The sequence below is a fragment of the Barbus barbus genome (genome assembly GCF_936440315.1).
Source record: "Barbus barbus genome assembly, chromosome: 5".
Taxonomy (NCBI): domain Eukaryota; kingdom Metazoa; phylum Chordata; class Actinopteri; order Cypriniformes; family Cyprinidae; genus Barbus; species Barbus barbus.
Window position 1 is genome coordinate 34121120 of NC_136733.1, and position 17547 is coordinate 34138666.

At 40.8% G+C, this 17547-nt stretch overlaps 1 protein-coding gene across 1 annotated transcript in view; it reads right to left on the bottom strand.

The window, feature by feature from the left end:
- LOC306870127 (voltage-dependent N-type calcium channel subunit alpha-1B-like) overlaps positions 1 to 17547 on the bottom strand; it is a gene marked incomplete at both ends in the record, with an annotated part of 115696 nt that overhangs the window by 61238 nt on the left and 36911 nt on the right. The window contains 2 exons of the mRNA XM_079417208.1: positions 1682 to 1797; positions 15603 to 15706. Coding sequence (XP_079273334.1) covers positions 1682 to 1797; positions 15603 to 15706 — 220 coding nt within the window. The remainder of the gene's footprint in view (positions 1 to 1681; positions 1798 to 15602; positions 15707 to 17547) is intronic.

A 17547-nucleotide genomic window follows, 5' to 3' on the forward strand; every position in this document is an offset into this window, starting at 1 on the left:
TTACCGCAGTAGTGTTGATGCAGCCATGTCAGGGAGACGCTGTGTGTTTCAATGCGAAAGCAAAAGCACTTTATTTGGTCTTCCGAAAGTAGATGCATTTAGGAATCATCAAGATTACTTACAACAGAACAGCACAACCCAAATGTTTGAATTTGTGCAACGCATTTTATGGACGACAGTTTCCTGAAGCTAGTAGAGTACACGGCTGGCTGTGCACAAAGGCTTTTCTAAAAAAAAAAAAAAGGGGTAAATTCCGACTTTGCTATGAGAATCTGGCGCTTCTGAATCAGCGTCTGTAAGTATGTTTTGTTATAAGTTCAAGTATTTGCTATTGACTGTTCAAATGCGGAGTAACGTAGCATGTCGTGTGTGTGTGTGAGGGGTACAGGGTCTCATCACAGCGGAGTGTACAGCCCGTCAGAAACAGTCTTAGCCGCGGCTTGTGTACTGCAAATACATATGAGCATCATCACTGTGTCTATCACGCGACTGTTCCCCTTTCGGGCTTGAACTGATGGTAAAACTAACTTGAAAGCTGAAGCTCACAATTATGGTAAGGGACGTTGCATTTCTGACGCGTGCTTGTGGTGTTCAGCCAATCACAATGCACTGAGTCAGTTGGCTAATCAGAGCAGACTGTGCTTGTCGGAAGGAGGGGTTTTGTAGAAAACGATGCGTTTCAGAGAGGCGGAGCATAGAGGAACTACAATAATGTACAGTATTTGAAAAATAATGTGTTTTTTGAACATTAAAGCATGTCAACATATTCTGTTACACCAAATACACTTTCTTATTTACACACGATCTTTAAAATGGCATCATATGTCCCCTTTAATGATTATTTGACACTGAAGACTGGTGTAATGTCTGCTGAAAATTCAGCCTTGCTATCACAGGAATTAATTTAAAATATATTAAAACAGAAAACATTTATTGCAAATTGCAACAATATTTCACAATATTGCTATATTTACAGTACGTTTGATCTAATAAATGCAGCCTTGGTGAGCAAGAGACCTCTGATTTTTGTTGATTTTGGCAAGTGAGACCCATTACAAAAAAAAAGTTCAGTTTGGTTATAATAATTTAACTTTCTGTGCAGTTTTAGGAATGCAGTCCTGTATCGTGCTGTTCACACAGTACAAATTCTGCGATCTAACTATATTAGCATTAATTTTAATACATGGAGTATGTGTAAAACGTGTAAAAAAAAATCCTGAGGAACAAATTGAGAAGACTATTACTAAACTGGCCCCAGATCAGTGCAAATCCACAGCCACGGAAAGCACCAACACACTGAGTCCTGGCTGATGAAAGAGCTGTTATAGGCAGACATGGGAAGACTGAGGGTATGAACCAGCTGGTGGAGTGAGTGGAAGGCTATGTGGTTGCCATGGAGAGAGGAAGTGCTGAGCAACAGACAGGCACAGATACATCAGCTCCCATCGCGGCCGAGAAGAGATCTGGGAAGCGAGTGAGATAAACAGTCATGGGAGAAAAAGCACTGGCGGATAGAACACCCTGTAGGGAACAGACCGAGGCTTTCTGGTGTTTGCAGTGTAGATCATTCTCAAGTGTAAGTCTTGAAAAACGCATGAACATCTCTGAATTTGAAAATGGGTTCTGTGGAGATATTACATGTCACGTGTTAATGAAGATTTTGTTCACTTGAGAGACTGACCTGCTTTGCAGATCCACTCCAGGTAGCCGGTCAGCTCCCTCTCGATCTGCTGCTGTCTGCGAAGCTTCAGGAACTCCTGCCTTTTCTCCACACGCTCTCGCTCCTTTGCAAACTCCCTGTTTGTACAAATGCACATAAACGCACATCCATGAACACACTGTACTGCACAGAGGCATCAGGGAAGCCCTGCTCTATGGCACAGGTCATGTGTGTAAGAGCGTGTGTGTATCTAGTGATGCATCTACAAAAGCAAATACACCCATTGATGAAAGCATAAGGTACGTGGTTGTAAAACAGAAGTGAAGGAGATAAATGCACCAAAATGAAATGTTAGAGAAAAAAGCAAGTACAAGGTGTGGCATCCACATTTGCAAGAAAAATCAATGTTTTAGAATCAATAGAAAACAACGGCTAAAAGTCTACAGTTTATGCCTCACTTAAAGCTGAAGTGTGCAATTTCTTTTAATTGTTAAAATTATTTTTCCTATACTAATTTAATATACAGAGTCAGATAGTTAAGCCATTATATTATATAATGGCTTAATATTCATTTTCAAATATAATTGCAGCGTGAAGCATTACGTTGTTAACTATTGAAGTCTATAGGTCTGTAGACTTCATTAGATCTGCTTAAAAAGACCAATTTATCCTTGTCTTCAGCATCATTAACAGCATATAGTATAAAACGTCAAATGTGCAATGACATAAGCAATAAAACAGTTTAAATATATGGCTTAAAATCCCCACAAATTGTAGAATATATTTCAAAGTATTGTGTTCATTACTATCATAGTGTTCAAATGCATGGGTTCAGTGGGATTTTTATTTTAAATAAATTACTACTTTTGTTCAGCATGTTACTTCTATTCATCAAAGAACCCTGAAAAAAAATGTATTACCTTCCACAAAAATATTAAGCAGAATAACCATTTTTAACACTGATAATAAGAAATGTTCCCTCAACATCAAATCAACATATTAGAAATATTAATTTCTTGCACCAAAAAATCTTACTGACACCAAACGTTTGAGCAGTTATATATAAATATATATATTATATAATTTTTATACACAATATAAAACCCATCATCATCCGTTAAAACTGTGATTTTAAGAAACATGTTGAAAACATACATTATTTCTGCAATTCTAATTGAAGATGATAATGGTGCACTTCAGCTTTAAGGACACAAAATAGTTGAATTGACTAATGAAAAATGGTTGATTCTCAAGAAACATTACAGCCTCACAAGGAAACAGAGGTCAATCCATTATTCTCAGTAATGCACCTATAGGGCTAGACAGTTTCTCTCATCTAATCTCTCTAACTTTCACCCCACAGTATGACAAAACTGTGTAGTGATACCTTGATTAGATATTAGCTCATAGGTCGAAAAAAGTGGCATTTACTGACAAATGGCCATGCATTGCCTGTGAGAGGCATATTTTACCCTGACTTGGTTATTAAATGAGTCCCATTCATTTTCATAAGCATTATAGCCTTCTCTGCAGCATGATTATGTAGGAGCACATAAGGGAAAAAATGCACTGTTTGTGCTCCCTCACAACTTGCCATCTGTTATCATGCCAATTAGAGGACAGCGTGATGATTGACTGCCATTACTCTTTAACAGGTGCACAGAGTGTACAGAAAGGAGGTGAAAAAATAGCTATAAATGTGAAGAACAAAGAAAAGACGAAAACAGACAGAATGTAAGGGATGCAATGCAATTCTCCTTGAATGAAAATGTTACTTGAGAATGTGATCTGAGCAGGAAGGGAGAAATCAAAGAGAAAATAAAATAGGAAAGCAGTACAAGACAGAAAAGAGAGTAAATATTACATTAGACAATGCTGTATGAGAATAACTGAAAAAATTAAACTGACTTTTTTGGTAGTATAGCTGGTGTATTAGCATATCCTGCAAAAAACAAATAAAATAACTGCAAATCCTAAATAAATAAATAAATTGGTGTAGAACCATTGTTACTCAGAAACGGCTAGTGAATTTCACAATTATTGTTAATGAAATGGAAAGTAACACAGAAACTCTTGACATAGAAATGAATGAAACAGAAACTCTTAACATAGAAATACTGAAATAGCATTTTCTTGTAAAAATGTACTCCAATAACTTTCATAATATTTACAACTAAGAAAGGTTTAAGGAATACAAAACACAAAAAATGTGTATTTAGAATAAAGGCTTCCATATATTTTAGTCCATACAATAAAAATCAATGGGATCCAAAAGCAACATCCCACTGGACCCATTGAGTCTTGTAGTACGGGCAAAAAAATTGGCATTTTTTTAAATATCTTGTTTTGTGTGTCACAAAAAAAGAAAATCACGCAGGTTTGGAAAAACCTTAATTGATAACACAATTTAAATGTTTTGGTGAGCTATCCGTTTAAGAACGTGATGCTGCACAAGCATCCAGAACACAACATACTCCGTTCTTCTGCAGGATTCTCTTTTTTCCTCCCTGCATTGCAGAGGCAGTGTGACGATGACAGTGAATGAGTGTACTTGTTGTGAGAGTGTGACTGAAGAGAGGGAATACTAACCCTGTGGCACGCTCTCTTTCTCTCTCTCTCTGACACAAAAGTCACCCTGCAGTCACTAACTGTATCCCTTAAAACTCATTTTTTATAATCAAAATAAAATATTTAAAGGGGACCTATTATGCAAAAATCACTTTTATAAGGTGTTTGAACACAGTTGTGTGGCCGCAGTGTGTGAAAACATCCAGCCTATAATGGTAAAAATCCCCAATAGGGTCTGGCTGTAGACTTGCACTCTCAGACACTTGCACTTACAATAACGAACAGGGTCCTTCATGTCATCTGTAGGAGAAAAAGGCAAGACCTGCAAATCTGTGGCTACAGAACAGCTGAATATGAACGCAATGCGCAAAATTTCTCATTAAATGTTTTCCTCACATAGAAAATCATTCTAAATAAAACGCGTAATATAGCTTAATGGACAAAGACAATGATATAAAAGAGCTGTAGACTGTTTATTCTATTTGGAAAAATGCTTAACGTGAAACTTTGCATGTTGCGTTTATTTTGGGCTCACCTGCCTGTACATTTTAATAATGAGGAGCATATCGAATTTGCTCTTGATCATCTTAATCCATTATGCCACAAGCCACATTATCCCACGTTTTGCGTTATGGGAGGAAAATACCATATACATATTTATTATATTAATAAACTATATTGAATTAGATATTTTAATAGCACTATCTTAACACATTGAGCCATATTAAGTGTGTTTATGGTTTTCTATGGGAGGAAAACGCTTAACGAGAAACTTTGTGCATTGCGTTCATATTCTGCAGTTCGTGTTGAGTGCAAGTAACGTCGCAGGTAGCGAGCGGAAAGTGCAAGCGGCGATTGCAAGTGACATTGTAATTTAGTTTCTTTTTTCTTGTCTTCACCACCTGGCTACTGTTGTAAAATGTTAAGAGATTCAAACAAAAAATAATCAATAAACAGAACAAAATCTCTCCAGCTATCTCTCTCATCACCTCCCTAGGCAGTACAACCCCAGATAGCACCGCTCTGCAGTCCTTGTCACAGCCCCTAGAGGTGGTAGTAAGCCCTTGATTTCTAACTATCCCTTTCTAGGTTTGAACTTTGATTTGTTTTATTAATTTCGGTTCTGTTTGTTTGGTTGTTTTTGTGGGCCTGGAGACCTAACCTGTTTGAACCATCAGAAAATACTTGGTAATAACGTTGATAAACCAAATAGCCCAAGTCATTAAATGACCCCCAGGTTATCACCCATCAACAGTATTACTCATAGTTTTCGGGTGCTCACTCACACCAATTATTCTCTCCTGCCTTAACAGCCATGATATTTAAGTGTTTAGTTTGCGTCACTAACTGATCACACCAGTTAACCACGCAACACATAGTCCCAAATATTTTAGCTCACTAAATCTGTACGGACTTGCATTGGTTTTTGTTGTGCTTTTCCCTCTCCACCTGTGCTTCACCTGTGTCCAGATAATCCAGCCCTGCCACCCACCTGATCAGCCAAAGGCTTGGCTGAGTACTGCAAGAGATGTCCTCCGGTCCGGGACCACTCCTGATCTACAGCACCTGAGCGAAACAGCTGGATGACAACCTGAACTGGCAGACAGACCATGATCAAACCAAGGCTACAGCCAGGATCATCACAGTACCCAGAACTGACTCTGGAGAGCACACGGGCCAGCAACAGAGATCCTGAGGACATAAAAGAAACTGATCCTGAGAGTGGCCTCCCCAGCAGGGCAAACAGGATATATCAGACTATCGGACTCCTTTTAACTATGAGTGGCATGAGAAACCAACAACCCACCAGAAAGCCCTCCTACTAAGAAAAATGCCCAGATCTTGGCAAACGGTCTCTCACCACAGAGACATCCATCCTCACGCCAGATGGTCATGTCACCCAAACAGCACATCAGCAGACAGCTGACCACCCACGACAGGTCAAAATACACACACGGCCAACTCCCTGCTCCTGACAGTTGGGCCTGACAAAGTCAACACAGTTCCCAACAGCATAGCCGTGATGGTGCACTGAGCAACAAACCTGAAATCTCACCAGCAGAAACCCTCTTGACACGTCCCAGCTCTTCTCAGAGCTGAACAGTGTGGCTACACCTGAGACAGTAGAGATCTTGAGTATTCTAAAGGAGCTCATTCAGAGGAGGCCCGTAAAGGAGAAAAAATGGACAGCACAGACTCCTTATAAGTGTGAGAACTGAAATGGATGACCGCCCAAAATGCCCGCCAGCTGAACACTCACCCAGATCTCTGCTAACCAGCCACATAACCAAGTAATGGCATCACCCAGCCACTTCAGCTGATGGCTGCACATCCAGGATGACCCAACACTTGTCAGCATACCGGTCACCACACAAACCTGGTACCAGGACTCATGAGGAACCCAATTGAAAAGAAGGGAAACCTTGAAACAGCATGTGGGAAAACAAGGCGAGACTTACAGCTCTGGTGACACTGGAGTAAATCCAACTTTTGTCACTTTCAACTCTTTGGCAGACCCCAAGCTGATGCTCAGAAACAGAACTGAACTCTTAAGGCCCAAAGGTGTGCACTGAACATGCAGTCACACATGCATACCACCTTCTCAGTGATAAAGAGCTGCTGGGTCACATTGACCCTTTGCTGAAATTGAGATAGCCGAAACCCCGGGCTGAAGTGCAAGATCCCTGCCACTCCAGCCAGACAGGTCACCCAGACAGACTGTCAGGTCACCGAGGTCACGGGAAAATCTCACAACCAGCCATGAGGACATGGCCTGAAGCCTCATACGCTTCAAGGCACTCACCGAACACACACCAGACCGGCCTTTGCAAGCAAGTGCACAAGTTTCCTATGAGGTCCTGTTGTCAACCATAGTGACTGCCAAAGACACCTGCGTCTTAACTTGAAGTAAAATAGCCAATGCTCAACCGGCTACTCCTTGGTTCTTACAGACCTTGCAACCCCCTGGGGAAGCCCTGTAAAGTGCAAGAACTTCCGGCCAGACCACACCAAACGTTTACTCTGGTAAAATGGTAAAAATATGAGACTGCAGTACCAGCATACACAAAAGGGGAACGGACAGCGACAGTGTGACACAGACAGTGTGGCCAAACCCTCAACCACACACCTTCAAAGGAAGGGAGGGAACCTGGCCCCACTCTGAGCCACAGCCCCTTTTCTAAGAGACATCCTGCACCTGCCGACAACTGCTAGTGCCTAAGCTGCTCTTCACAAGAGGCAATGATGCAGAGCTAATGTCAACTATGTGGACTCACTCAAGACCACATTACATCATCAAACTTAAATGGCATCTGCACTCTACACCATGACTGATTTACTCTCATCCCAAGGAGTTTCATCTGACAGCTGGATTCACCAACTACTGCCTTAGTCTTGGTCTACACCAACAAATGGCCAGAACTAAAGGGGGGTTGCCTTCTTCAGCAGAACACTGCTCCTAAAGGAGCACTAACTACTCAGATGACAAAAGAGCACTGCTTTGCACTTCATGAACCACCCAGCGATTCTCCAGTTCAATGGAACATGGAAAGCGATCACAAAGACGTGCCGCCAACCTGTAATGGCCCTCGACAGCCAAAGCAGCCGTACAGAGGACCAACGCACCCAAAGCCACATTGTCAATGGCCTTTTAAGGATGCAATGTTGAGGTACGGTGTGCCCAGAGCGGGTGTTTTGTGTGTTAACAGCAAACCCCTCCCACAGCAACACTTCAAGCTGGACTCCCAGTCATCACAGTACAAGTGACAGCCATCCTGAGCACCCTTTAAATCGCATCGGCTCACAAAACTGCATCAGAGACCTCCTCAATTACACAGACTCAAGCTCAGCTTCACACGCCACCTCCTTGGCTAGGAAAAAGATGAGCTTGCCACAATGAACAAGAAGCCAGTCAAGCACCAACACCTATCCCAGGCGTGCAACAACATCACAAGTTCACTGCATGGTGAGCTATGGTCTTAACCAAGACCCACCCATGACATGGCAGCAGTAACCAACAGGAGACCGACTTTTACCTCCATGGTACCCACCTCGCAGCCCTGGCATTAAACTAATAACTATCCATGGATGGCATTGCCTAAATGCACACCTCTGACTGATCAATGACAATTATTCTTTGCCACCTCCCTGACCCCTCCTACCACCCTATCACATTGGCTAAACTGGCTGCTGCTCCAGCCCTCAGACTGCTGCATGACCTCAAACACATGCTGCGTGTGCTGAGCAACATCCTATAATATGTCCCAGATGACCACACTACGCCAAAGCTTGTGGTGCCACAGTGACAAAGGTGGGTCAGGTTAATGTATGCCCACAACGCATCATGTGCTGGACACCACAGTACCAGAGACACTTATGAGACACTAAAACAAGTGGCATACGGGGCTGGCATACAGCAAGATGTGGCAGAATATGTCAGAGCATGTCAGGTTGCTGTCAATTCCGAACAGCAAATTGGAACCACAAAGCCCAACTACAACACACTCCACTTTGGGTTTGCACTCACTGAAATGACACCTGGCTGTTTCACCACAGAACTCTTCCCTTCTAACAAAAGAAGAAAGCCCTCCGAAACTGCACATGAGACGACTCTTAAAGACCATGACAAACTGGCTAAAACATTACCCAGTTTGACCGAACGCGACAGAAGGCCAAGATATCCAGAAGTGGAAGTTCAGGCAACTGACAGAAACAGGTTACACCTCCTCAGATCCACATCCAGTCCTGAGAGTCAATGTGGTGCAAAGGTCCATGAACAGGTGCACGGCTGCACTTCCTCGGACCTTCAAACGGAACCACCGGAGAAGAGGGACCCAGGCAGCGACAATGCTGAACCTGACCAAAGTTAACACCTAAGCTGGGGATCCAAAGGCTGAGGAAAATTAGAAACCACCTGTCATCCGTCCTGTCTGATCCACCTGCCATCTGACCTTCATGATCCACCTGCCATTCGACCATCATGATCCACTGTTGTCTGAAGATGTCTCCAGGTGAACATCTTCAGCCAAACGAGGGGATTCTGTAACATCTGCTTATGATCCTTGATGGTCGTTGGAACTTTATGTCTTAAGAAACCCTTTTTAGCCTTTTGACATTTGCATATAATTCACAGACCTGGCCCCACATTCAACCTTTATATGGGTGCTAAATTGCCAATGGTTGCCCCCCACTGTCAAAACATATTCCAGAGAACTAAATGACCCTCGATACCAGACACCAATGGCCTGGCTGACCAGTGGACTACCTCCACGAGTACGACACACACAACACACACACATTGAGACATTTCCTTTATTTAGACCATAATTAATCAGCTACAGAGGTATCTGGTATAGGCATGTGTTGTTTATATGTGTCCTTATTATATTATCCTAGTGACCACTCGTTATTTGTATTAGTAAGTTCTAAACACTCATATTCAGGTGTATGAATGTATCTCTGGTATATCAATGATGTACACGGTGACATCGTGAAATGCATCATACTATTCTTATGGTACTGTGGGAAGAATTACACCGATTGAGCCTGAACAGTCATAAAACATGCAAATGAGGTGTCAAGTGAGACAAAGAAACACTTTCCCGCTGAAACTATGTGCCTTGTTATTGGTCAAACTGACCAAAATGGGTGTTACAGGGAAATCAGATAAAACTTCTCCCATACCCAAAAGGCGAGTTCTTCTCTTTACTTTCGGTGCCCTGGAGACACACGTATCACCTTGGAAATCTCGTGACTCCCCTTCCGGGGGGAGTCCGAGCTTCTGGCAGTTTTAAGTCCAGTAACTTTGGCGATTCACTTCGGACCAATCAACCCATGGCTGGAATGACGAAGCTTTCACTCCTAAAGGAATTTATCAGGAATCTACGCATTATACATGCACCAGGACACTTTACTCAGCACCAGCAAAACCAATAAGCAAGTAACCGCTTGTTAACTATTTAGAGGCGCTTCCAGGCTTCAACCCCTTTTTAATTAAGGCGATGTGATTCTTTGATGGTTCTGACAGGTTATGTTTAACTGATGTGTAAATCCTGCCATTACGCTCTCTCTTGTATGTGAGCGCGCGCTCTCTCTCTCTCTCCATGCCTTCCGTGCGTTGGCATCTTTGTTTAATGTATGTTTGTGTCTAGTTCAATGTTACATGTTCCCCTGTAGTGTAGTTTAATAAACATCCATATGTATTCACGCTTGATTGCAATACTGGGTTAATTCAGCCAAATATGTTTGAACCAGAGACTGAACCAGGGAATAAGAGGAAGAAGGAATTATACAGAATCATCTGTAGCAGAATGGTTATGCATTTATGTATCGCTCTAACGTCAGACACGTAACGGTAATTGATATCATTAGCCTTTAGCTTGACCACATTATCAAACAGCTAACAATGTGTTGCTAATGTGGCACAAACCATGTTTTCATTTGCCATCTCAGACAGCTGACTTCTAAAAATCATCATCCTTAGGAAGTAGACTGAGATACACTGCAGTTTTAAGGAAGAAAAGCTCCGCAATGGTAGGTTAATGGTAGGTTAAGGAGGGATTTTGTCCCACTCCTCATTGCAGATCCTCTCCAAGTCATTTAGGTTTTGAGGCTGATGTTTGGCAACTCGAACCTCCAGCTCCCTCCACAGATTTCTATGGGATTAAGGTCTGGAGACTGACTAGGCCACTCCAGGACTTTTATGTACTTCTTCTTGAGCCACTCCTTTGTTGCCTTGGCCGTGTGTTTTGGGTCATTGTCATGCTGGAATACCCATCCACGATCCATTTTCAATGCCCTGGGTGGCTTCAATGCACTGGCCGGCTTCAGTGCACTGGCCCTGACGGTACATGGCCCCGTCCATTGTTCCTTTGATGCGGTGCAGCTGTCCTGTCCCATTAGCAGAAAATCCCAAAGCATAATGTTTCCACCTCCATGTTTGATGGTGGGGATGGTGTTCTTGGGGTCAGAGGCAGCATTCCTCGTCCTCCAAACAGTTGAGTTGATGCCAAAGAGCTGGTCTCATCTGACCACAACACTTTCACCCAGTTCTCCTCTGAATCATTGGCAAACTTCAGAGGGGCCTGTACATGTGCTTTCTTGAGCAGGGGGACCTTGCGGGCGCTGCAGGGTTTCAGTCCTTCACGGCGTAGTGTGTTACCAATTGTTTTCTTGGTGACTATGGTCCCAGCTGCCTTGAGATCATTGACAAGATCCTCCTGTGTAGTTCTGGGCTGATTCCTCACCGTTCTCATGATCAATGAAACTCCATGAGGTGAGATCTTGCATGGAGCCCCAGACCGAGGGAGATTGACAGTTATTTATTATTGACAGTTACTTCCATCTGCAAATAATTGTACCAACTGTTGTCACCTTCTCACCAAGCTGCTTAGCGATGGACTTGTAGCCCATTCCAGCCTTGTGTAGGTCTACAATCTTGTCCCTGACATCCTTGGACAGCTCTTTGATCTTGGCCATGGTGGAGAGTTTGGAATCTGATTGATTGATTGCTTCTGTGGATAGGTGTCTTTTATAGAGGTAGCAAACTGAGATTAGAAGCACTCCCTTTAAGAGAGGGCTCCTAATCTCAGCTCCTTCGCTATATAAAAGACACCTGGGAGCCAGAAATCTTACTGATTGATAGGGGATCAAATACTTATTTCACTCATTAAAATGCAAACTTTTTTTAAATGCGTTTTTTTGGATTTTTTGTTGTTATTCTGTTTCTCACTGTTCAAATAAACCTAGACTGATCATTTCTTTGTCAGTGGGCAAACAAACAAAGTCAGCAGGGGATCAAATAATCCCCCCCCCCACTAATGGGGCTGCTCATGCAGTCAAGATCAAAGGCCATTGTGGGGTGAGAGAGATCAAGATGAAATGGCTATGAATTGCCTTCTAGCAGGATCCCTGCTGCCCAACAACCCACTGAGAAGATGACACTGCTGGCAGTCCTCTCATCTCTCCATGAGGCCTCACAGTGGCCTTTTGCTTTGAAGGCAGCATGGTCAGTCAGGTGAACTAACCTCCCAGACCCCGCACACAACCTTGAGAGACACAGCATGCACCATGGCAATCAGTGCATCCACTGTTGTCTAAAGGTTCCCTCACACTTCTCTTTCAATTTCAAAAAATCTTAAAAAAAATACCAACATTTCAAACACTATTGGAATAAAAATACACGATGACATGCATCTAAATGGATTTTTTTTTCTGAAAAAAAAAAACTTTTATTCAGCAAGAATGAATTTAATTGACAGAAAAGGCATTTAAAATGCTACAAAATATTTCTAATTAAATTTTACTTTTTTTTCTTGTTCATTAAAAAGTTTCCACAAATTTCAACATACCAATAAGAAGTGTTTATTCAGCGCAAAATCAGCAAATTCAAATTTTTGAAGGATCATGTGACACTGAAAATTGGAGAAACGGCTGCTTGAAAATTAATCTTTGACATCACAGTAATAAATCACATGCCAGGACATTATCCATTAATTTTATGGACATTTCGGTTAACGCTAAACAACACAATACAGAGCTAAATTCAAAATACAGGTAAAACACCTGTGAAAAAAAAAAAAAAAAAGGGGGAACTTTTTTTTATATAATTTGTAATATATTCAAATAAAAAATACAGTGAGCATTAAAGAGATAGTTCACCCAAAAATGAAAATTCTGTCATTAATTAATCACCCTCATGTCGTTCCAAACCCACAAGACCTTCTAAGACAAATTAAGATATTTTTGATAAAAACCGAGAGCTCTCAGACCCTCCCATAGACAGCAAGGATCCTAACACGATCAAGGTCTGGAAACGTAGCAAGTACATCGGTAAAATAGTCCATGTAACATCAGGGTTTCAACCATAATTTTAGGAATCTACGAGAATGTGTTCTGTGCGCAAAGAAAACAAAAATAATGGCTTTATTCAATAATTCTTCTCCTCCTCATCCCACCGTTGTGGAGAATATCACGATGCATGTGTCTGCTTCCGCATCATGTAAACAATGCATGCGCATGCTGACGCATGTGCGTGTTCAACGTAAGCAGCGTCACCATAGTGGCAGAAAGTCTTCTGGGCCAATTTCACAAAAATTTTAAAGTTCACTTTCGCTCAAGGAGAAGGACGCAGCTAGTGCCATGGCTTTATGGAACACTTTATTTTAGCCTAATTAGATCTGCTCCTGAGCTCCCGTCATACTTTGCGGCTTGTGGTGTTTAGACATTTCACACTTCAGAAGGAGTTTGTAGAAACCTTTGCAAGTGTGATAATTTGGGGGCTGCATAAGCAGTCTTGAACTAGGTTACCACGAGGACAGATACACAGTAAGAGAGCTCTCACCGCACATAAAAACAGATAGTGTCCCTGTATGGTAAAAACTGCATAAATATTCTTTCACTTACATACATACTGAAACACACATCCCTAAATGTACTGTGCACATGAACATTTTCTGGCAGTAGTAACCGTTAAAAAAAAAAAAAAAACTTAAATGCAAATTCTCTCAAGAATGTGCCTTTGAGGGCCTGCTTAACCTTTAAAGCTAAAAACAGCTTTAAATGCATAAATTTCACACTGTTAGAGTAGAGACTGATAACATTACTTGAAGGACGATGAGAGAGCATGAAAATTGAGAAAGAACAACAGAGAGGGAGAGCGGATGGGGGACTGAAAGAGCGTACAGGGACACAGTGGCAAGTTCATCAGTATTGTAACACCCAGAGTTTGATTAATTACAGGAGTGACAACTGCATTGTGCAAACAAATGTACTATTGCTAAAGTGAAAAAGATACAAGCAACCTCATTTTTTAAAACATTTTAAAATGTAATTTATTTCTTTGATGACAAAGCTTAATTTTCAGTAGCAATTACTCAGTGTCACATGATCCTACAAAAATCATTATAATATAATGATTTGTTGCTTATAAAACACCAACTGTGCTGCTTATTATTTTTGTGGAAACAGTGCTCCATTTTTTCAGTGTTCTTTGATTAAATGATGCCAAAGATAAAGCATGAAGAGAAATACTTTCACTCTCATAGCTCTCCTGTCATTCTGGGATTACTGTACTCCTCAGAGAGAGAGACCAGCATCACCACGTTAGAATGAATCTTTTCGACTAAAGCCTTGAAAGCAGAGATGTCAAAGGATGTTAGAGTCCCTCTGAAGGAGCAACAATAAATATTGAATGCCACACAACAGCGACACGGACATGAAGAGCCATTCAGTGAAATAGAGTGAACATTAGATTGAGGATTTCCAGGAAATCATAAATTCAAATCCCACCAGCAGCTAGAGTTCACCACAAAGCATTCATCCAGAGACTATCCATTAAAACAGTGTTTGTGCATGTGAGAGAGAATAAGGCAAATAGATAGGGAGAGAGAGCGAGAGAGAGGTAAAGCATGAAGGAAAAATAAATATGCTTTAGTGTGAGGGTGTGTTATTTGTTTTATAGAGAGCGTATGTGGCTTTTGGCTCAATCACAATTGATGGAGGAAAAGCCTAATTGTGACCAACACTGCATTGGCAAAATAGAGATGCCTAATCGAATTGAGAAACAGGGTTCTACTGCACTTAACATTGCTTCTACTCTGGATATACATAAACTATAAGTGAATAGATTCCAACCTGTAGGACAGAAATTATTTTATGAGGCTTTCAATGGTTTAGGAAAGCCCATTTATTTCAAAAGAGCCCACCTAATAGCTAAAAGATGCATGCCTTGAGTAATTTTAAAGGAACGCTGTTTGTTTGCTTCCCATATAAGCATTAAATGGTTACTGTGTGCTTTGTATTAGCTCCAAATTGTTTAAATTTATGTTTGAAGCCAAGCAAGATCATGAATTCTAAAGGTGAACGACTAGTTTAGTGGGTTACATGAAGCTTGCATCCCGTGCTGTTGAGACAAGAGTAAAACAGATGATCATATAACAACACTGCAAGCCAGGATTAATTTCAACTCATAGATTTCAATCTGAATTGAACTGACCAAGTCCAAATGATAGGAAGAATATTAACTAATTACAAGCAATTCAAAGCAACAAAGGAATTTCACTAGTCTTGTGATAGAACAATGAATAATATTTTTTTAACCTGTTAATATCAATAAATTCTGATTAGTTATACTGTACCATCTAATGTTTTAAGAAATAATAATATGTTTATGGGTAATTCATATTGAATTAAACTGAAATAAATATTATTCAAAAAAGGGAAAAATCATCTTTAGCAACCTCCGGCCAGGAATTTACTTTCAAGAAATATTTTTAAGACACTTTTAAAGAATCCTGAAAAAGTTTACTTGCATTTGTACAACACAGAGTTCCAAAAAATTCCCACGCAGTTAGGACTAATTTGATTTCAGACTCACCCTGACAGCACCCCCAGAACCAAGTTGAGCATGAAGAAAGAGCCGATGATGATGAGTGGGATGAAGTAGAGCCAGTTCCAGGTGTTCCCCGAGGCATCGTTGGCCTGCAATGAGACAGAAGTAATGAGAGTAGAAACTGAGAAGGAACATAGGTACAGAGAGAAATAAACATCAGAAGAACCTGGAGGAGACCAAATCTCCACAGGCATCTCTTGAACCCCCTATCCTTCACTAGCAGCCCCTGTAATAATCCCTATAACACATTCACAATAACACATCCATATCAATACAGCCATAATCCTTCTTATTGTTCAAGTAATCTTTACAAGGGTAAAAAAGAATGTGAAATGCAATCTACTGGTCATCGCTCAGTAAAGAAGATTGTTTTAGACTAGTGAGTGACACTGACAGAGTTTCTGATTCACCAGCATATACAACACCGGGCCGTACACAAAGTGTTTATGAGGCATGCTAAGAGAAGATTTCTCCTAGCGCCCATTTATTTGCAAATTGCTCTAACATATTGTCTGTAATTGTTAGGGGATCATGGAGAATGCTGATTCAGCAGACATATACAGATCCTTAAACCCCCTCTACTCTCTTACACAGCTGTTTCTAAGGCAACCGGCTTGCCGTGCCTACCTCTGTCCCTTTATCTCTCTTGCTTTAGCTTTAAAATTGCATTTTTGGCAATAGCAGTAAAGCAGTCGGAGCCAAATTCCATGGCTGCATCTCCACTCCTCTGAGTATTAAATTTATTACAGCACTGTAGGGAATTTGTGTGACTGACTTTTTCTTAATGATAATTTATTTATTACTGCTAAAGTCTATATCGGTTACTGTTTCATGCGTCCGAATGAAAGATGACAGTACAATAGTATCTCTTTAACCAAACATTTTTGTTTTAAAATGAACAGATTCTAAACCAAGTCCAGTGCAGGGTGGGTTGCCAAATATTGCCATCCTTGTGGTCTGAAAGGAATTGTAGCGATTCATCTTTTAAAACTGGATGAACGCCATCTGACATCAGGAAAAAAGGAGACAGCACTGAAACATTTTCATCTCATTCGGAGGGTGGGAGAAACAATGGTGGATCACCTACACTTCCTCTAAATCCTGAAAATTTTCTTGACATACTAAATGAATATGTGTTCATTAGCCAAAATGCATGACATTGTCTCAGTGGTCTGGTGGGTCAGATGTTTTCTGTAGCCCTTGCATCACAGGTTTGTGTTCTCTCGAGTGATACGGGGATTGTCGCTTTAAACTATACAGGTTAACTATATCTTATGAGTATCTTATGAGCTAAAGCCTATAAATCAGGTCTCATGTTTAAAACAGATTATGCACTTTCTCCGCAGTAGCTCATTCGCATGGTCTCCCTCTATTCTGCACTCCTATTAAACTACTGTAGGTCTTTATTGATGTGAATAGCATTGCCTCATTCCATATAATTTGTTAAAAAAAACAAAAAAAAATACATCAATATATATTGTACAAACTCGATATTCTGCCCAGACAAATCTTAAAGGGTTAGTTGACCTAAAAACCACACTTTCTCTCACACATAGTAAAGGAAAAGCAGAATATACTGTACGGTAACTTCAATATACTTTCTCAATTAATATGAGGTCATAAAAATGTATGCATTGGCTAATGATTAAAAAATTAAAAGATCATCTTTGTATGGAATATAACCTTCATGTCAGCTACTTCTATACTATGTGCATAAATATATTGCAAATGATTATAATTGGGACAGAACTACTGTATGCGCAAAAGGGAATAACTTAAAAGATCTGTGCAAAGCAACAAAAGCATGCAGTCTGAGAAAATCAGGTACAGCAAACATATTTGAATAGGCCCTGCACATAAACTTGAAGCACAAAAAAATCTGAATTTCTGTGAAATGTGAACATATCTAAGCAAGATGTGGAATCTGTGG